Genomic DNA, 18,957 nt, shown 5'->3' with positions numbered 1-18,957 from the left:
AGCAATGATTATGTATGGATTAATAGGGATACAGGATTATTTAGAAAAAGATGGGTAATCATACTTTTTATAGGTATCTAAACTAATCTTCCTACTAGTGTTGGGCTTATTTTGTATATTATGGAGGATTACATCATTTAAAGAAATGTCAGCCATTATAAAGGTGATTGATTTTATGTGTGGAACCTGTTGACTCACAAAATAATTGTAAACACTATGTTAAATGTCTGTTGAGTGTTAAGAGTCTTACGTGGTTTCCCAGTGAGTATATTTAAGCTATTTTATACAAATCCTTTGGAATAGTGCAACATTTTTTTCTCTTTAGTAATTTTTTTGCAATTACGATGTTTTGGCCATCTAAATAAGGATTAATGTGTTTTAAAATTAGGGATTACTATTTCATACACTAAATGAAACCAAATAGCCATTTATTAAAACTTTAGGTATTAAAAGCAATGCCGTTTTTAAGTTAATATCTATAATATCTGTTGATTAAAGAATTTTAATGTTAACAATTTAGGCTTTTGATTATGGGCTTTTTCAGAAATATTTTACACTTAGAATTTGTTTAATTTCTATAAAAATGAAGCCTAAGTTGAAAAAGCTTAATTTTTCTGCACTTCCTTGCTCTTTTAATTAATTACCTCTTGATTTATGAGTTTGATCTTGACTCTTGTTTTTACTGCCTTTATATTCTCCCCATTTCTGCATTAGTATATTTAAAAGGGTTTTTTGTTGTTAATTTGATTTTTGATAAAATACTATATCCCTGGCCATCTTGCCTACTTCAGTTATTGACCATATATTAATAAATTTTGGAGAAAGTGAAAACTTAAGGTTGATTTTGATGTGAAAAATTAGAGCAAGAGACTTAAATTTTCAAGATGTGACTTTGTAACCATGAGTCTGTTTATAACCTATGACATGGAATGTTATTTTTCAGGTGGTTTAATATGCAACATTTCATTTACTGAGATACTGTGTAGCCATTAGAAAATCCTAAGGAAATTAGCAAACAGTAAACTGAGAGAAAATATTTGTGTCTTGAAAAGTTGTACACAATCTACTATTGAGTGTAATGTAATACTTAGTCATTTGATTGTTTGGAAACAGATTTTTAAACATTTTGTGTGTACACAGGAAAAGTCTGAAAGAATATGAAGTTGACTGTTGAACAATGTGGGGGTTAAGGGTGCTGACCCCTGTGCAGTCAAAAATCCTCATAAAACTCTGCCTCCTACTTATAACTTGACTCCCCCAAATTTAACTACAAATAGCCTACTGTTGTAAACAGTTAACACATATTTTGCTAGTTATATGTATTATATACTGTATTCTTACAATAAAGCATAAGCTAGAGAAAAGAAAATGTTAAGGAAATCATAAGGAAGGGAAAATACATTTGCAGTATTTATTGAAAAAAAATCCACGTACAAGTGAACCTGTGCAGTTCAAATCCTTGTTCAAGGGTCAATTGCACACCAAACTGATAACACTGACTGCTTCCGGGTGGATGAGAATTAGAGTAGAGGAAGGGAAGACTCTTGTCTAAAATGTTCTAGTAAACATGTATATGTATGTAAAACAGGAAATTGGCACCATTTTTATGGTATTTGCATTTGGTGCACCATGATTTTTGACATTAAAAGTCAAACACAGAGTTTTTCAGTACTATTTAAATTAGCTAATTAAAGAATTGGAAAGTATGCTTTTAAAATAAAAACTGAAAACTATAGTTTGATAAGTTGTTTCTCTTTTAAAGATGCTTAGAGTTTTTTTGTTTTGTTTTTAGAAAGGCCTTCTGTTAAAAGGAGAAAGGTATTTTCTGACAATGAATGTTGCTGCTATTTTGGTAATTGCATAGGTTAATTAAATAATTTGTGCTCAACTTCAGCTTTCCATTTTAACGGTCAATTCTACTGAAACATTTTTGTACTAATTGCATTTCTTGTGCTAATATTTCTATTTTTGGGAACATTGAAAAGATGACATTTTGTGATGTGGAGAAATTTTCCCATAACAAATTATTGTAGAAAGCATTTTATTTATTCTAAGAGAAAGCTTATTTAGAAAGTTACAGAGGTGTAGTAGAAGTAAGCCAGCTGGGTTGCCTAGGCTCAGGAACATTACAGAAGCAAAAGAAGGGCCCTTGGAGGTTAGGAGAAAGAAAGGCAAAGGTAGCCCCTGGGGGGAAGGGAAAGGCATTGGCATGCTCCTGAGATTTTTAAAATTAAGTTTTAGAGAGAGAGAGGCAGGGAGGGGGAGAGAGAGAGAAACGTCTATGTGAGAGTGAAGCATAGATCAGCTGCCTCCTGTACGCCCCTCACCTGGGATGAGCCAGCAACCCAGGCATGTATCCTGACTGGGAATCAACCAGCGACCTTTCAGTGCATGGGACAATGCCCAACCACTGCTCACACCAGCCAGGGCTATGCAAGTACTTTAAAATTTTTAAAACAGTTAAAAAACATACACAGAATGAAAGGATTGAAGTGTGATTTTCATGTCCTAAAATTCCCCTTTTAAAGTTTCTTAAAGAAGTCAGCTTTTAACTATTAAAAAGATGTACCCACGTGTAAGATTTTTAAAAAGATATCAAACACTGCTGATGAATTTATAAATGAAGAGCAATGGTCTCCTGACCTACTCCTTCAAAATATACTTACTTGCACCAGTTTCATGTTTTATCAACTTTAGATATTAGATTGAGGATTTAGTTTGCTTTGGTAGATATTAGGTGAGGATTTAGTTTACCACACATATTGTTGATCTTGACCTACTTTCTGTATATTTATATCACTTTTAAATCATTTTCATTGGTTACCTTTGTGACTTTATATACTTAAAATTATATGTATTTCTGTTCTATGAACTTACAGACAGTATCTCTTGAATCTCTTTTTGATAAGGTGAGGTGGTTAGTGCCCCATCTTTTCTTCCATTTCTTTCTTACTCGTTCCTTCAGCTTCTACCCAGGTGAACCTAAAATAAAAATTTAAAAATGGTAATATTTACATTTCATTTTGTAATCTTACATGTCTGTTATACTTTTTACTGTTGGTTGGTTGCAAAAGCTGAACAATAATGAATAGCATTAGTTATATAGCATAACTCTGTATATTTTTCACAGTAGAGGCAATTCTACAATGGCTAGGATTTGGTTTCTTTTCCATCAGGATACCTTGTTTTGTTTTGTTTCTTTTCCGTCAGGCATGTTACCTTGGTAAGGATCTTGAAAGAGATTGTCCAAATGAATTCTCCTTTCTTATATTCTACAGATTGATCAAAATGATGCTTTTTTAGTTTTTTCTTTTAGAGAAAGAACATTTCCTGATTCCTTCTAGCTATTCTTGAAATCCATTTTTCCCTGTCTGTTTTAATTTTGGTGTTTTGCTTCACATTTGGGCTATGATTTTTCTTGTACATATCTACCTCTCTCCCCCAATACATCCAAAATTTTATTTTATTTTTCAATTTACAGTCAGAATTCTGTATTAGTTCCAGATGTACAGCATAATGGTTAGACAATCATGTACATATCCAAAATTTTTAGCTGTCTTTCCTCCTTCCCCTATTTGCTCCTTTTTATTATATCATCAGTCATACCCTCAATCATATCATCTATTCTGCAGAGTTCTTTTTTCCTCGAGACTGCCCTCTTGGAGACCTCCACTTTCCTAGTCCAGTCTGGACTGGTTCACTTGCCAAACAACTTGTGTACTAGAATTCCCTTTCACAGCTTTCCCAGGTTTTCTCTGTTCTCTCTTGAATGTCATGTTTTATGCTTTCTTGGTTTTTATTTTTGTTTTTCTGGTGCACATTCTAAAGTAATTTCCTTTCACGGGCCATTAGGAAGTAAACTTTCTCTGTTCTTATATGGCTAAAATGTGTTTCTCCTCTCACACTTATACTCCCAGGGTCCACACTGAGTACCAAGATTCTAGGAAATATCCTCAACATTGTCTTTTCTTCAGGGCCAGTTTTTAAATTTATTTAAGTTTTTCTTTATCACGCCCCAGGTTTTCCTTAGATGTCCAGTGATTCTTCGTTGCCTTTTTATGTTTAAGATGATGCTGTAGAGGGGCTTATGGATAGGTTTCTCCTGTTATGTGAGTAGATAGGAAGCTGGCAGTTATACTGGAGGGTGTGGGAGTTTTGCTTTGGGGTGCTGGTACCCAAACCTATCTGCTAAAGTTAGAAAAGAGCTTCTGGTGTTGTTCCCCCTTCCCCCATTCTTTTGTAGGAGAAACTTTCATCAAAGGAGTGAAAGAGGGGGACATTCTTCTAGTGATAATATAGAGAAAACAAAGCAAAGGAATTAACAAGACCTTTCTTAATTGTGGGGAGAACAGAGGGTTGTGCAGGAAAGGAAAAATAGACATAGTTTGTACCACATGGCTTAGTTGTGAATTGCACTTACCGAATCATGGTAATGTAAAGACTGAATACTGTCTAACTGATGTCAACCTGGAGTGATTTTGCTTTCCTCAGAGAACTTCTGTTTGGCAGTATCTGGAGATCTTTTTGGTTGTCACAACTTGGAGGGGAGTGCTATTGGTATCTAATGGGGAAAGGCTAGGGATGCTGCTGAGCATTCTGCAGCTCTCAACATGAATCACCTGCTCCACAATGCCGATTATGCTGAAGTTGGCAAAGGAACCAGACCATCGTCATTTTGTTGGGAGGGTGGAGAGGTGAGAAGGGTGCGTAGAGTGGGAGCGGGAGTAGTTAATTCCTTGTCTTCCATGATGCAGATGAAAGTGCCTAACTGAGGAAATAAGAAATAGCACTCAGATGTGTGTGTGTTTGAAACATGGAGGCAAGTTAAATGAAGTCAGATGAAACAAGGCTGGTTTTTGTAGGGCTGTTTGTCCTGTAGGGACCACCCAGTGGCTGGTCTGAAACTTGGGCAGTGGCCTTTCCTGTCTTGTGCAGCTTGGGGTTAAACCCGAGTTCATAGACAATTTCATGGGACTGATTTTTTTTTTTGAACTGTTTCTTTTGCTATCTCTCTGGTACTTCTCAGTTCCTTTTATCTCCTCTTTTCAGTTCTATGGCCCAAAAGACACTTCTGCCACACACGGCGACTCTCCCCATGTCTGGGCCCAAGTGACTAGAGGGTAAAAGAATAAAAGCAGTGGAGGTCGCCCCACTCTTGGGACCACACAGCTCTTGTGATCTGAGATGAAGGTTCCTGTCCCTCAGAGCTTTAGACTTGGGGGCGTTCCTGTTACAGTCCCTATTGCTGTCACTTTTGTAACCATGACTGCATTGCTTTGGGGGCTGGGGCATGAGAGAAGGGAGGAAAAAAGGAGGGAATTTCCCCCACATCTCCGAGCCTTGGGAGACCCTTTTGGACTCCTTTCTTGATCCTCAAGGCAGAACTAGAGGGCTCCTGGAGCTCTCTGCCCCTGCTTGTGCCCACTTCCAGTCCCCAGTCCAGCCAGGGGATACTAGAGGGTGGGAAATGATAAATTCACTTTGAATACTGGCCTTTCCTCCAGTCTTCTTGTTAATATTTACTTTTTACAGGTCTCAAATAGCTGTTCCATGCATTTTGCCCAGGTTTTTTAGCTGCGTTTTATGGGATGGACAAAGTGGAGTGTACTTGCTCTATATTGTCAGGAATAGGAACCAATTTACTTAAAAGATAAATTATAACTATCAGTATGTTACTATCAACATATGTCAGACAATTTGCTAGATTGGGAACAAAAATATGCAAGTGTATTGTATATTATCTCAGTGCACTAATTTGCAGGGGTTTGTGGCCAATAGTAAAAATCAGATAATTGCTGTAATGGAGTGGGAGTCAGAGAGAGCGTATAATCTCAAAGTGATGTAAGAGGTTGTGCAGGTGGTCAGTGACCAGATCTCAAATGCCATATAGGAGAGTTCAGATTTTGTCTTAGGTAATGCCATTGGGGTGCATATTATACGTTTTGTTCTTAGCGTATGTGCAGTTTAAGAACCTTTTCCACATAGTTTTTCTGTATTGAAATGTAGATTGTTGTACATACATTTGTCCTACCATTTACTTATTACTTCCCTTATTGAAATGTTATATTATTTTTATAATTTAAAAGTTTTTTGTTTTTTTTTTAAATTTGATTTGAAACTTGGAAACAACCAACATTTAAGCAACAGTCAGTGAATAGTGTAAATGATCAAACTGGGTGATACTGTTATTTGGGGGTGGAGGGTGGGGATGATACTGTTTTTAATTTTAAAAAATAACTATAAAATCAAGGGATTTCTTTTATGTAGTTCAACTAAGATTACTAGAAGAAAGGAATACCAAAAATACTCTGCATTGGAAGAAGCAGTTGGTTGTTGCTTAATGACTACTGTAAATCACATTTACTTAGATTTATAAATTCTGACTTGTTTGTTGCACGAAATAGAGGTTCATTATTCAAATCACATATATACATATAATATACTCTATAAAATAAATATGTCACTTCCCCCAAATGTACTTGGAAAAGACAATTTAGGATTTTTGAAAGTGAGTGTGTTTGAAAGTTAGTTTGAACTTAGATTCTGGAGATGAGGCTTTTTGGGAAGGTTGTAGTCTATTAATGAGCACCAGAGTATTGATTTCTTTAATCTTTTTGGTAGTACTTGAAATGTGAAGATTAAGCAGCTATCTAACATCTTTTCTGTTTGCTTGTATGAATATATATGCATATATTCTTAGAATATGTTTTGTTCACCTTTAGTTTATTGTTAGTGAGTTCCTAAGTTTATCTCTGTGTTTGTGAACAGAGGGTAAATGGCTTCTTAAAAAAATTCAGAGATGTCTGTTTTTTCCAGACTCGTCTCTGTAGTAATTTCCTCAAATTTTGCTTTCTTTTTGTTTTTATTTAACTTTATTTTCCTTCTTTTTAAATTTATTGTTGAAAGTATTACAAATGTTCCCCCTTTTCCCCCTATTGATCCCCTCCACCCCACCCCCGCCCCTAGGCCTTCACCACACTATTGTCTGTGTCCATGGGTTATGCATTTATGTATATAAGTTCTTAGGTTAATCTCCCCCCATCCACCCACCCACCCCTGCTTGGTCCCTACTTTTCTGTGGTGGTGGGTGGGTCAGGGATGAAGCAGTTAAGTAGGTTAAAATAAATCGTTATGGTTTGTAAATAATTTGTATATGTTTTTGTTTTTGACAGCCGATTTATTTTGCATATTCCCAGCGAGGAAAGAGACAATGCTATCCGAGTGTGTTTTCAGATTGAACTTGCCCATTGGTTTTACTTGGATTTCTACATGCAGAACACACCAGGATTACCTCAGTGTGGGATAAGAGATTTTGCTAAAGCTGATATCCTTTTTATTACTGTAATGACTCTTTCATTCTTGTTAGTAAAATATTTTAGCACAAATTTTCTTTTGCTTGTCCTTCAGATTTATTATCTACTTGAAAAAACATACTTGATTTCTAAAAATTGTCAAATATAAATAGTAGACACAATTCAACAGGATTCTTATTTTTATGTAGAGGATGCCTTGAAATGTGCACTGATGATTAGAATTAAATTTTCTCCCCTCTCTCCCCCAAAATAGCTAACCTATTTCTAGACCTAGTCTCTGTTATTTTCTTCTTGCTGTTCTATTTAACCAGATGATCTTTAATCAGATTACTACCTGTATGAGATAGAAATTCTTAAAATTATTGAATACTTACTATGTTCAAAGCAGTGTTGTTGGTTCTGTGGCAAATGACAAAGAAGTCCTTGCCTTCGAAGCAGCTTTTTTTTTCTTTACAGATTAGATAGAAGCTTACATAATTTATTAGTTGTAAAAGATTCACATGAATATTTAAGATTATAAAAGAAGTTATGTCACAAGGCAGAAATTGGTGAGTTGCTAATGCTCCTGATATTAAATGTTTTTAGAATTTTAAAAAAGGGTGGAAAGATTTTAGATAAATTTATGTTTTTAAGGCAATTTCAGATTTTATTATTTTTTTAATCCTCACCCAAGGATATTTTTTCCATTGCTTTTTCAGAGAGAGTGGAAGGGAGAGAGAGAGAACCATTGATGTGAGAGAGGCACATCAATTGGTTGCCTCCTGCACATTCCCTGACGGGTTGGGGATCGATCCTGCAAGTGAGATAGGTGCCCTTGGCCGGAACTGAACCTGGGACCCTTCAGTTCCCGGGCTGACGCTCTAATCACTGAGCCAGACTAGCTAGGGTGAGAATTTCAGATTTTTAAAATGGACAGTAATGGGGAATATGTACCAGGTAAAGAAAATGGACTGAGCAAAATTGGAGGGTTGGAATGGAATAAGGTATATCTTGGAAGTAAATTAATTTGTACTGAGCAGAGGGTTCTTATAGGGATAAAATAGAAGATGTGAATGGAAAGTATATATTGGGGGTTTATGGGTTCTTAAATCTTGAGTCAAAGGAGTTTGATTTTTATTCTGTAGGTCAGGTGGGGAAAATCTGGCCTACAAAATCATTTGGTCTGGCCCTGCCAAGGCAACTGCAGGCTGGTCTTGAAATTCAATAAATCTAGGAGCTTTTTCATAGCTAATTTTTAAGTTGATAATTTTGTGTGGCCCAAGAATGATGTTATAAATATCCAAATGACCCTTGGCAGAAAGAAGGTTCCCCACTCCTGCTGTAGGTCATTGTTTTTAACCATAAATCATGTATTCAAATGGAATTGTACCCCACAATTCACTGTACCACACTAGAGTTGGAGTAGGGATAGGCGACCTGTAATAACCTTCATACTCAGCTCCCTATAATTTTCCTTGAGCCCCATGAACTAAGGAATCCCATAGGCCTCTGCAGAAAATGGATGAATACTGTTATAGATAACTTAATCATAGGAAGTTTTTGAGCAGAGTTAAAGAATATTACTCAGATCATTTGAAAATGGTATTCAAGAACACTTATTTGGCAGGATAGATTGAACTGTAGGGTGGACTGTTACATTACTTGAGCTATGGAGCAGTAAGGTCCTGAACCATAGTGGAGGGACTACAAAGGAAAGACTGCAGAGACATTTCAATGGAAGAAGTAAGCTATCTTATTGATTAAATATGGGGAAGTAAATGAGGAATCAAAGTGAAATAGAAGTACTATTGAGCACTGCCTTAGTTAAAGGCTTGGTGATAGGTTCTCTGGAGAAATTATAGAAAACTTTGCTTTTAAGAAGCTATAATCTAGTTATAGAAGCATCTAGACAGGCAAATCTGTGTTTTTGGTCTACTTTGCATACTCGGGGTTCTACCGAAGTAACTTTATATATTTCGGGGTTCTGGATAAGATTTTGTGTGTGTATGCACATGAGTTTAAAAAATCAGAAACCTCTGTTTTAGTTATGTTTCTTTAAATTCACTTATATGAAGAAAAAAATCTTTATTGCTAACATGGTAGACTTGATTAAATAACAGTGCCTATTCTGTGCCAGGCATTATGCGGTGAACAAGGTAGATTCAGTCCCTGTCTTCAAGAAGATGAGAGGGACACAGGAAAGGAAATGATTACAGTGTAGTATGGTAAGTTATGATAAAGGAGTAAAGGGCTCAGTAGGAACAGAGGAGAGGAAGACTTAACCCAGACTTGGAGCTAGATAGAAGTTTTCTTTGGAGGAAGTGGTTTGTATGAGAAAGATCTATGTGAAAAGGTGAAATAAGTTAATGTGATTGTGTTTTAGAGTAAATGGTCTGGGACAGGAGATTATGCCAGAGAGTAAGTCAGGGCTAAAGTATGTAAGGGTCTTTATTCTTAAGAGTAATAGAATATAGGAGATTTTAAAAATCAAACTTTTTATTTTGGAAAAAAATGTCAACTTACAGATAAGTTGAAAGAATATTATAGTGAACTACTATCATACCCTTTTTATATATTGACCCATTGTTAACATTTTGCCACATATGCTTTTTTTCTCTCTGAGTGTATTGAAAGACAGCTCTGGAATAGTGAGCATGATTTGGAGGAAGGCGAGATGCAGTTTCACTAACATAAATTAGAAATGGAAACCTGTGATAGAAGTGAATAGAAGAGGTTAAATTTGATATTTAGGAGGTAAAGTTGGTGTTAACTTGGATATCTGAGGATAGGTGGAAGAATCAGGGATGGTACTCAGGTTTCTGGTTCAAGCAGTTGAGTGGATGGGTGTGCTATTTCATTTGTAGAAAAAGGAGGGGAAAATTTTTGGGGGGAATGATGGACTCAGTTATGGACAAGTTGGTTTGTGGTACCTGTGGGATATTGATGTAGAGAGACTATAGAATAAAATTTATTGGCAGAGTTCTGGGGACAGATTCCTTGGGTTAGCATTATTGGCCATGCAGCCTTAGGCAAATTGTGGTGCTTTTCTGTGCCTCTGTTTTTCTTATGTAAATTGTGCATGGTTTTAGGATTTTTCTTCAATAAGCACTGAGCATTGTGGGTGTAGATTGGGTATCCTCGATTTGTTCCTGGGTTGAGGTTTTGCCAGGGAGCTATATTCAGAGAACAGTGGGGCAAAGGAATTTTGGATATTGCTAAGAGATTTGTTAAAGTGATGGACCATGTTTAGGGAAGAAAATAAAGGTAGGAGGTTCTAATGCAGAGAAAGGAAAATAGAGTTGATGTAAAATTACTTTATACTGTGAGTAATTAAAAGAATGGGGTAAAAAGTTGTGGTCAAGATTTTTATTTTAATCATACTGTCAGAATAGTTCTAGTGATGGCAAGGTCCAGAATGTTGTGGAAATTGGGCCTGGAAATGGAATAGATATGAAGGACAAGGAATATAAGAAACTGAGGCTCGAGCTTGAGACAAGTTGTTCATTGGGAAATTGATATAATCTAAGATAATGGTAGGATTACTGTTTATACATGAAGCAGATTTTTCAAGTTTTTGCAAAAAAATGTTACAGTAGAAAAAGAATATTAAAAAATCACCGGATTGTTCAAAGAGAGAAAATGTATATAATAAAAGTGGACATGCTTGAAATTCTTACATTCTTTAATCCATGTAAACTTCTTTCTCTTAGAATTACTGTGAAAGGTCCAGCATGCCAGATTTAAGACTCAAAATAATTTGGTTTGGGGGTTAAGAAAATCAGACAGTAGTCAAGAATTTTAGTAAAAATTAGAAATGATAATGATTCAATGTATGTTTTGGGGTTTTCAAATAAAATACATTATCTCATCAAATAAATATGGCATTTAAAAAATTTCACTCCCATGTTTGAATTGAATTGCTTTTATTCACTATTAAGTATGAAGGAGGATTGAAGAGTTGTCAGTGGGACAATTGATGAAGTCATTTTGGATTGGGTTCTGTTACTTGCTAATTGTTTGGACTTGAACCAAATACTTAACAGGTTCCTTTCAACATTAATTTCAAAGTGTATCTTGAACTGTAGTTAGTTGGTTCAGTCAGCTCACTTATTTTGTGTGGTTCTGGGGTAGAAAAAAATGTATAAATGAGTGTAAATAGTTTCCAAAGTTAAGTCAGTTGATGTACTTTCTCTTACTAAACCTTTCTTTTTTGTTATTCTTTTTAAAGAAGTTGTTTAATGCATAGAAAAATTTGGTAATACTGCTTTGTGGAGACGCTGGTGCACCTTGAAATTAGGAATGTTGTAGGGAGAAGGAAGAGAAAGAAAAAATAACTGGTTAAGTACCTAGTCTCTGAACTATTGGACATTATCTCTGTTCCTGGAGTATTTTGCTATGTTCTTTTCAATGGTTAAATTTTTAATGAGAAAATCTGTTTATTTAAAATTTGTACTATCTATGATGACTTTAAAACATAAGGGATTTTACTAAGCATATAAAGCCAGACTTTTATTGGAATATAACTTTCAGAATCTTAGCAAGCCTGTGTAGAACCATAGGGCTTCATGAAATGGTTAATGTTGTGTCCAAACTTTATCCCCGCTCCCCCCAGATGAAGGCATGGAATAATTATTTTGAGATTAACCTACTGCCTGTCTTTTTAATTACAAGGTTGTTACAGATGGTTGACTTCTTTTGGTTCTTGGAAGGCCTCTTTAGTTGTTACTACAACTATAAAACCAAGACACATTTTTAAATACAAAACTGTAGAACTCATAGAATTTATTTTTATAAACTGAATTTATTGCGATTTTTTTGTTTGTTTAAACCAAACAACCAATCACAATATGAATATAATTCTGGCTTCTTTGAGGGTGTTTGGACATGCCTGTAAGTACCAGTTTTTCCACCAATTTTCTTTGCTTTGTTTGTTATGAAACCTTTCTTTCTACATTATGTTGGGATATCATTTGACCCTTACGATCATTTGTGTATTAGATTCTTCTGTTTTCAGTCCCCGAAGCAGTTAAAGTAATACTAGTACCAATATGATCTCTGAAATCAAGTGATGGTACTTGATGTTTGTGATTATGCAAAATGATGGAAAGTATGTTCATGTTGCATGTTTCTAGATTAACATGAAGATGAAAACAGAATATAGAAGTTTTCATAGAGGACTTGAGGACCCTTAAGACTATGTCCTTGGTTTGAGAAACAGTATCGTAAATTATAACCCCCCCCCCCTTTTCATAATACGTGTTACAGTGATGAGGTATTTGACAGCATGGAGTATTGGAAGCCTGACTATATACAGGGTGGGGCAAAAGGACGTTTACAGTTGTTCATATGGAAAATAATACAGTAATTAATAATACAAAAACTCCTTGTTTAGGGCACTCACAACTGTAAACCTACTTTTTCCCCAACCCTATACTTTACAGGTATAGGTTTTATTTACTTTTTAAAAAAAATTATTTTACTCTGCCCAGTTTTTGGGAGGGAGCATACGCAGTTTCCTTTGAAACAGGCTATAATACCCAGATTTACCTTTCTGTATAATCCTTAGTAAATCTTCATCTTAAAAATGTTTGTAATTGTGAAAGCAGTATGTGCACACGGTAAAGAAAGGCAGCGTGTGGAGTGGTATACTTCATCCCGAGTTTACTTCCCACCGTTAACCACTTGAACTTGTTCCTACAGTTTCTACCTCTTACCAATATGTGTACTGTACTTGTTTCTTGCTGTTCATTTCAGTATCTGTTGACTTCTGATATGATGAAATTGACTCAGTGAGAAGTATTTGAGGTATTCACATGGTCCTGAATTTATTTGTGTTAACTTAGGGATCCAGGACTATGAGTATCCAAAGTTTACTTAATTAGTGTCTAGGTTAAATGCAGAAGTTAGCAATGATGTGTTCAAGAAAAAACAAATGTGAAAAAACAAAAGCAAGAGGGTTAATCTTAAGTGAGGTGAAAATCTGAGTAATTTCACAGAAGATGCACAGTTGATTTAAATAGGTCTCTTTCTGTATATAAGTGCTCTCAAGCTGTATTAAGTAACTTCCTTAACACTATGTATACTCTTCAGTCATTGTCCGTTTTTGCTGCCTCAAGGTGAAGACGTGGAAAAAGTTTTGGATGAATGGAAGGAGTATAAAATGGGAGTACCAACCTATGGTGCAATTATTCTTGATGAGACACTTGAAAATGTGAGTATAATAAAATGCAATGGTGATCATCCTATTAATAAAATACATTATTTCTATAAATTTTCCAAATTGAGAATATTAGCACTAGATTTTTAGTGCTGAAAGGCCAAATTTTCCAAATTTTGTAAATTTTGTCTGCGTTCTGTCTTAATATTTTATACTTGTTACAGTATAGCTTATTGCAAAGAAGTTCCCCTTCATTATTGAAGAAATACCTTAAAATGGGCAGGATGCCTTTGTTCACACCAGTGGTATATTCAGACTCATGGAAGATAATTAAACCAAGAATTGTGTTAAGTTGCTGGTGATAACAGTTACCTAAAGTAAGGAGAAAAACAACTGAGTTAAAGAGAGGAGCATGGGAAAGCAAGACAAGTTTTATTTTTATCTCTGCTTGTGTTGTAGGTACTACTGGTTCAGGGCTACCTAGCAAAATCAGGCTGGGGATTTCCAAAAGGAAAAGTAAATAAAGAAGAAGCTCCTCATGATTGTGCTGCTAGAGAGGTAAGTTATAACTGTTGCTTCTTTTGATCACATCTATCATATATTCTTTCCTTATTTGTTTCTATTTTCTTTGATTGTCTATTGTATTATCTCTGTAACTCTTTTGCATGGGGGTGGGGAGGTGAAATCTTCTCCACCTTTCCTTTTAGAATTGGATTTGCAATTAGTAAAACATTTTGGCTCCTATAACCCTTGTTTTATGGTTAGTTTTGGCTTCCAGACAAAGCACAATCAGAGCTTTTCTAAGAAATCGACATTTGTCGCTCAAAACCACTCTACCTTCCCACTATCTATAGGATGAAGTTTAATTCTTTAAGTATTAAAACTCCCTCCCTTACCCCAACACAAAACAGCCTTCCTAAATTTATCTTCATTTACAGTCAAAAGGATTTACTGTCTGTACCTTGAATTTGACTGGTTTGTCTTAGCTTTTAAAATTTTGCTTATATTATTTTCCTTCTGGTGGAAAGCTCTCTCTTTTCTGACTTTTTAAATTCTCTGTAGGTACCTTTCTAGATGCAGCTCAATTTATCCTTTGTTTTTTCTTTGTTGAAGGACTGTCACCAACTAGCACTGTACACAGGACTTGAGTTTCTTATTTGTAAGATGAGGTTTAGAGTGGATAATTTCTAAAGTTTATTCTTGCTTAAAATTGTATTTTTAAATCTACCCAGTCAGCTCTATCCCACAGTAACCTCTGAACTATAATAGCAGTTGTCTTTTTCTTTTGCTTGGCATTGATTATGTAGTACTTTGTGATAGATTGAGTATTATGTTCTTACTTATCAATTCCTTATCATTTATCATTATTATCAGTGTTCACATCCTGGTTTAAGTTTGGGTCTAATTATTAGTGAGGGATAGTAGTTAAAATTTTTATAAACCACTAGTGGTTATTTACCATACAGAAATTGTTAGTGGTTATTTACTTTGGAGTCGGATATGACAAACAATGAAAAATGCTACATTTTAAATGTCTGTTACGTGCTGTTGAGTCAGCTCTGGCTCTTGACGACGACGTTATGAATGAATGATGTCCACAGTGTTTTGTCCTTAACAGCCCTGCTTTGCTCCTGAAGACTCATGCCAGTGGCTTGTATGGAATCAGTCCATCTCACATGTGGTCTTCCTCTTTTCCTGCTGCCTTCTATTCCCAGCATTATTGGCTTTTCCAAAGAGCCCTGCCTTCTCTTGATGGCAGGAGGTGAAATGGGGTAGTTGTGAAGTCTTCCCTTCTGTGTCCTCAGACTTTGTAGTCCTCTTACTTCTGAGGAAGGACAAAGCAGGAGGTGTAGCATTGCACTAAGAGGAGTTGATCTGCAGTCCTGTACATGGCGTTCAACTAGTCCTGTGGCAGAGACAGTTGTCGAGGTTCAGAAAAGACACTGCATTAACTGGAATAACAAATTTAGGCTAAATGGAATGAGATCGGCTGTCTCTGTAATTGGATCTTGGGAGCACTTGGAGGAAATCAGATACGTACACTTGCAAAACTGAAGTGCCCTGGACCCAAGGGGTCTATCTGCATCTACCACTAGAACCCTCCCTGTGACTAGTGTTATGCACTATATTGTAAAGAGTGAGGATATTGCAGAAATAGGATATTTGGGGTAAGAGAGAGTGGTAGTTAACCTGTGAACTGAGGTACCCAGTTTTCACTTTGCTATATCTTATTTGTTCTCTACTTGGGGATACTAACATAAAAGGTCCTGTTCATGTGCTAATTTCAGTAATGACTACAGACAGCCCTACTTTGTAAGAAAGTAAATAAAATTTATTCTTAGGGCTTGGGGAGTGGGAGACAGGAGTGTGGATGACAGGATCTAAAGAGAGTCTTGTGGGGAGGGATATAACCATTATGGGAGATTATCTCTATTTTACAGGCAAAGAACTGAAACAGCAATTAATTAACATGCCCAAGGTTACACAGTTAGTAAGCAGAACAGGGATGTAAAAACCTGGTAGTTGGGCTCTGGAGTTAATGTTCTTGACTGCTACAATTTAGGCAGGCAGGAATATTTGTAAAGGAGGGAGTATTTTTTTTTTTTTAATCCTCACCCGAGGACATTTCATCCCTTGCTTTTTTCAGAGAGAGTAGCAGGGGGAGGGAGGTAAGGAGGGAGGGGGAGAGAGAGTGAGAGAAACATCCATTGGTTGCCTCTTGCACATGCCCAGATGGGGCCAGGGATCAAGCCTAAAACCAAGGTACGTGCCCTTGGCCGGAATCGAACCTAGGAACCTAGGACCCTTCAGCCTGAGGGCCGATGCTCTAACCAGTGAGCCAAACTGGCCAGGGCAAGGGGGGAGTATTTCTAAACACAAAAACACACAAATGAAAACAGGAGGAATTTGTGATTTTTTAAGTGTATCTATTTCCTAATAAAATTATTTTTTTGTTCTGGATCAATATGAAATTTGTTTGTTTTAGTTTTAGAGTTTTTGCCTAACTCTGAGGAAATCACAGGTATTCTGAGGAACCATAGCTGCTTAAATTCAGGGGGAAAATTTTCCCTTTGATAATAAGAATTGATCTTCTAACCTTTCTGATCTACACAATATCCTCTTTTAGCTGATAAAAAACCTTGTCAGAAAAGACTTGACTTTAATTTATAAACATTTTTGGATTAGAGTTAAAAATTTTTTTATAAGAGTTTATTTGAGCCAATACTGATGACAGTTGCTGGGAAGCAAGATCTTAAATGCTCCTTGGATTAGAATTTTTAAAGGCAAGTCTTGTGACTTTTATTCTTGATTTTTAAATGACTACCTTTGTCATAAAGAGAGAAAAGTTTTGGTATTAAGCTAGTGTATTGCTGTATTAGTCTACTCAGGCTGCCATAATAAAATACCACAGACTGGGTGACTTAAAGAACAGAAATTTCTTTCTCACCATTCTGAGTCTGGGAAGTCCAAGATCAAGGTGCCTGCTGGTTGGATTCCTGGTGAGAGCTTTCATTCTGGCTTGTGGATGGTAGCCTTCTCACTGTGTGCTCATGTGGCCTTTCCTGGGTCCATGTGTGAGTGCAGAGAGAGCGAGCACTAGTGTCTCTTCCTCTTTATAAGAGCATTAGCCCTATTAATCCCACCTTTATGACTTCTTTAACCTTTATCACCTCCTCACGGGCCCTTTCTCCAAATACAGTCGCATTGGGGTTTAAGACTTCAACATACGAATTTTGGAGGAACACAGTTCAATCCATAGCAGTTGCCATTCTTGAGTGATGAAAGTCTTCAACTAGTTCTAGAGGTGCAGTATGTCATTCTGCTACTTGGTGGTGCTGCAGTAGAATAGAAGCAGCACTGTTTGAGAGGAGGAACCACCAGTGTTAAGACTCAGTTGAAAACTAGATTCATATTCTATTCTTTATAGGAATATTACATTGTTAATATTACATTGTTCCTTTTAATTTTCACCTTATTAACATAAGGAGAGGTTTTGTCCTAATTTTCAGCTGCCATTCATTAGACTTAGGCTGATATTTTAAGTATCTTTCCTCTTGCTTTTAAGTTATGCTGGTCTACCATGGATGATTATCCTTATATTAAGTTGCTAATATTTTAATTTGGTTTTATAGCATTTTATTTTGGTTTATTATATTAATGTTATTTCACTATAGATGGCCGTCCAGGGTGTTTTGTTATGCTGTAGAAGAATTTGACACATCCCATAAGGGCTGTGTATGTGAGCTGAGGTGAAAGAAGCAGGGGCAAGCAGGCTTCTCAGGGAGAAGGCTTTTGTCTGTTTGTTTTTTTGTTATTTTATTGATTTGAGAGAGAGAGAAACCAGTTTTGTTCCACTTATACATTCATTGGTTGATTCTTTTTTTTTCTTTTTAACTATATCTTTATTGATTTCAGTGAGAGGAAGGGAGAGGGAGAGAGATAGAAACATCAATGATTAGAGAGCCGTCATTGACACCTCCGAAGGGGATTGAGTTCACAACCCAGGCATGTGCCCTGACTGGGAATCGAACCATGATCTCCTGGTTGAACCCACAACTTTGGCATATCGGCACGACGCTCCAACCAACTGAACCATCCAGCCAGGGCAATTAATACCATTTTTTTTCTATACTTCCTGGAAGGAGCCAGAAGTGTAGCATACTTAGGAGCGAGTTTACAGAAATGTGATAGAAATGAGTTAGCTGTCATGGAGGAACTTAAATTGGAAGTCACAGACTACACGTATCTGAGAGAAGTATCCATGTTCCCTGACTGAGGAAGGTAGGAAGATGTACGTGAACTGACAAGACAAAGAGGGAAGAGACAAAAAGAATGGGTTGAAAGCTCTTCCACACCTGTACCTTGTAAGAGAGTCGGGCCTGTGCATGTGTATAATGTCTCTGCCCCACTGACTGATGAGGAGATACTGAAAATGGAGGAGAGGGGAGGAACTCCAGCATAAAAGAACAACAGTAGTTTTTAGCCACTCAGAGTCCAGAGTTGTTTTGATTTGGGGGTCGAATTGGGTAAGGACATTGTCAGAGTAATATAAGTGTTACTTTAAAGAGAACTTTAAGGCTAGAAGAGACCAGTGGTTTTTTATTTTAAACAAAAGCCCAGTATTTAATCAGATTAAGCATGACTTTTTTGGTTGAAGAAAAGGTGAGGGTTAGATGTAACATTAATTCCTGAGATTTATGTTCTCCCAGGTCAGCCTCTCTCAGCCTTTGAGGTATTACTGAGAAAAGGCAGGCTTAGGACCATTAATCCAGTTCACTGGTTTTCAGATCTTTTGAATTTACAACCTCACCCACTTCTCAGTGTGGTTGTAACTGTACTTTTGAAATCTGTCCATTTAAATGATGGTATTATTCATAATTCAGTTTTCATGTTTGAAAAATAGTTTTATTTGTGTTAAGATATTTTTTAATCTGTAGTTTGGTATTCATATAGATTCATGGATCCTGTGAATAAAATCCATATGTGATCCCCAGTGATGTGCTTTCC

The 18,957-nt window shown here is 36.3% G+C and overlaps 1 protein-coding gene across 1 annotated transcript in view; it reads left to right on the top strand.

The window, feature by feature from the left end:
- Nucleotides 1-18,957, top strand: part of DCP2 (decapping mRNA 2) — a 38,720-nt gene that overhangs the window by 1,800 nt on the left and 17,963 nt on the right. Inside the window, exons 2-4 of the mRNA XM_081133290.1 lie at nucleotides 7,173-7,324; nucleotides 13,376-13,503; nucleotides 13,909-14,007. Coding sequence (XP_080989416.1) covers nucleotides 7,173-7,324; nucleotides 13,376-13,503; nucleotides 13,909-14,007 — 379 coding nt within the window. The remainder of the gene's footprint in view (nucleotides 1-7,172; nucleotides 7,325-13,375; nucleotides 13,504-13,908; nucleotides 14,008-18,957) is intronic.

The sequence above is a fragment of the Miniopterus schreibersii genome, assembly GCF_964146895.1.
Source record: "Miniopterus schreibersii genome assembly, chromosome: 3".
Classification (NCBI taxonomy): domain Eukaryota; kingdom Metazoa; phylum Chordata; class Mammalia; order Chiroptera; family Miniopteridae; genus Miniopterus; species Miniopterus schreibersii.
Note: the sequence above shows the minus strand (reverse complement) of the source record. Positions and strands in the feature narration are given on the sequence as shown.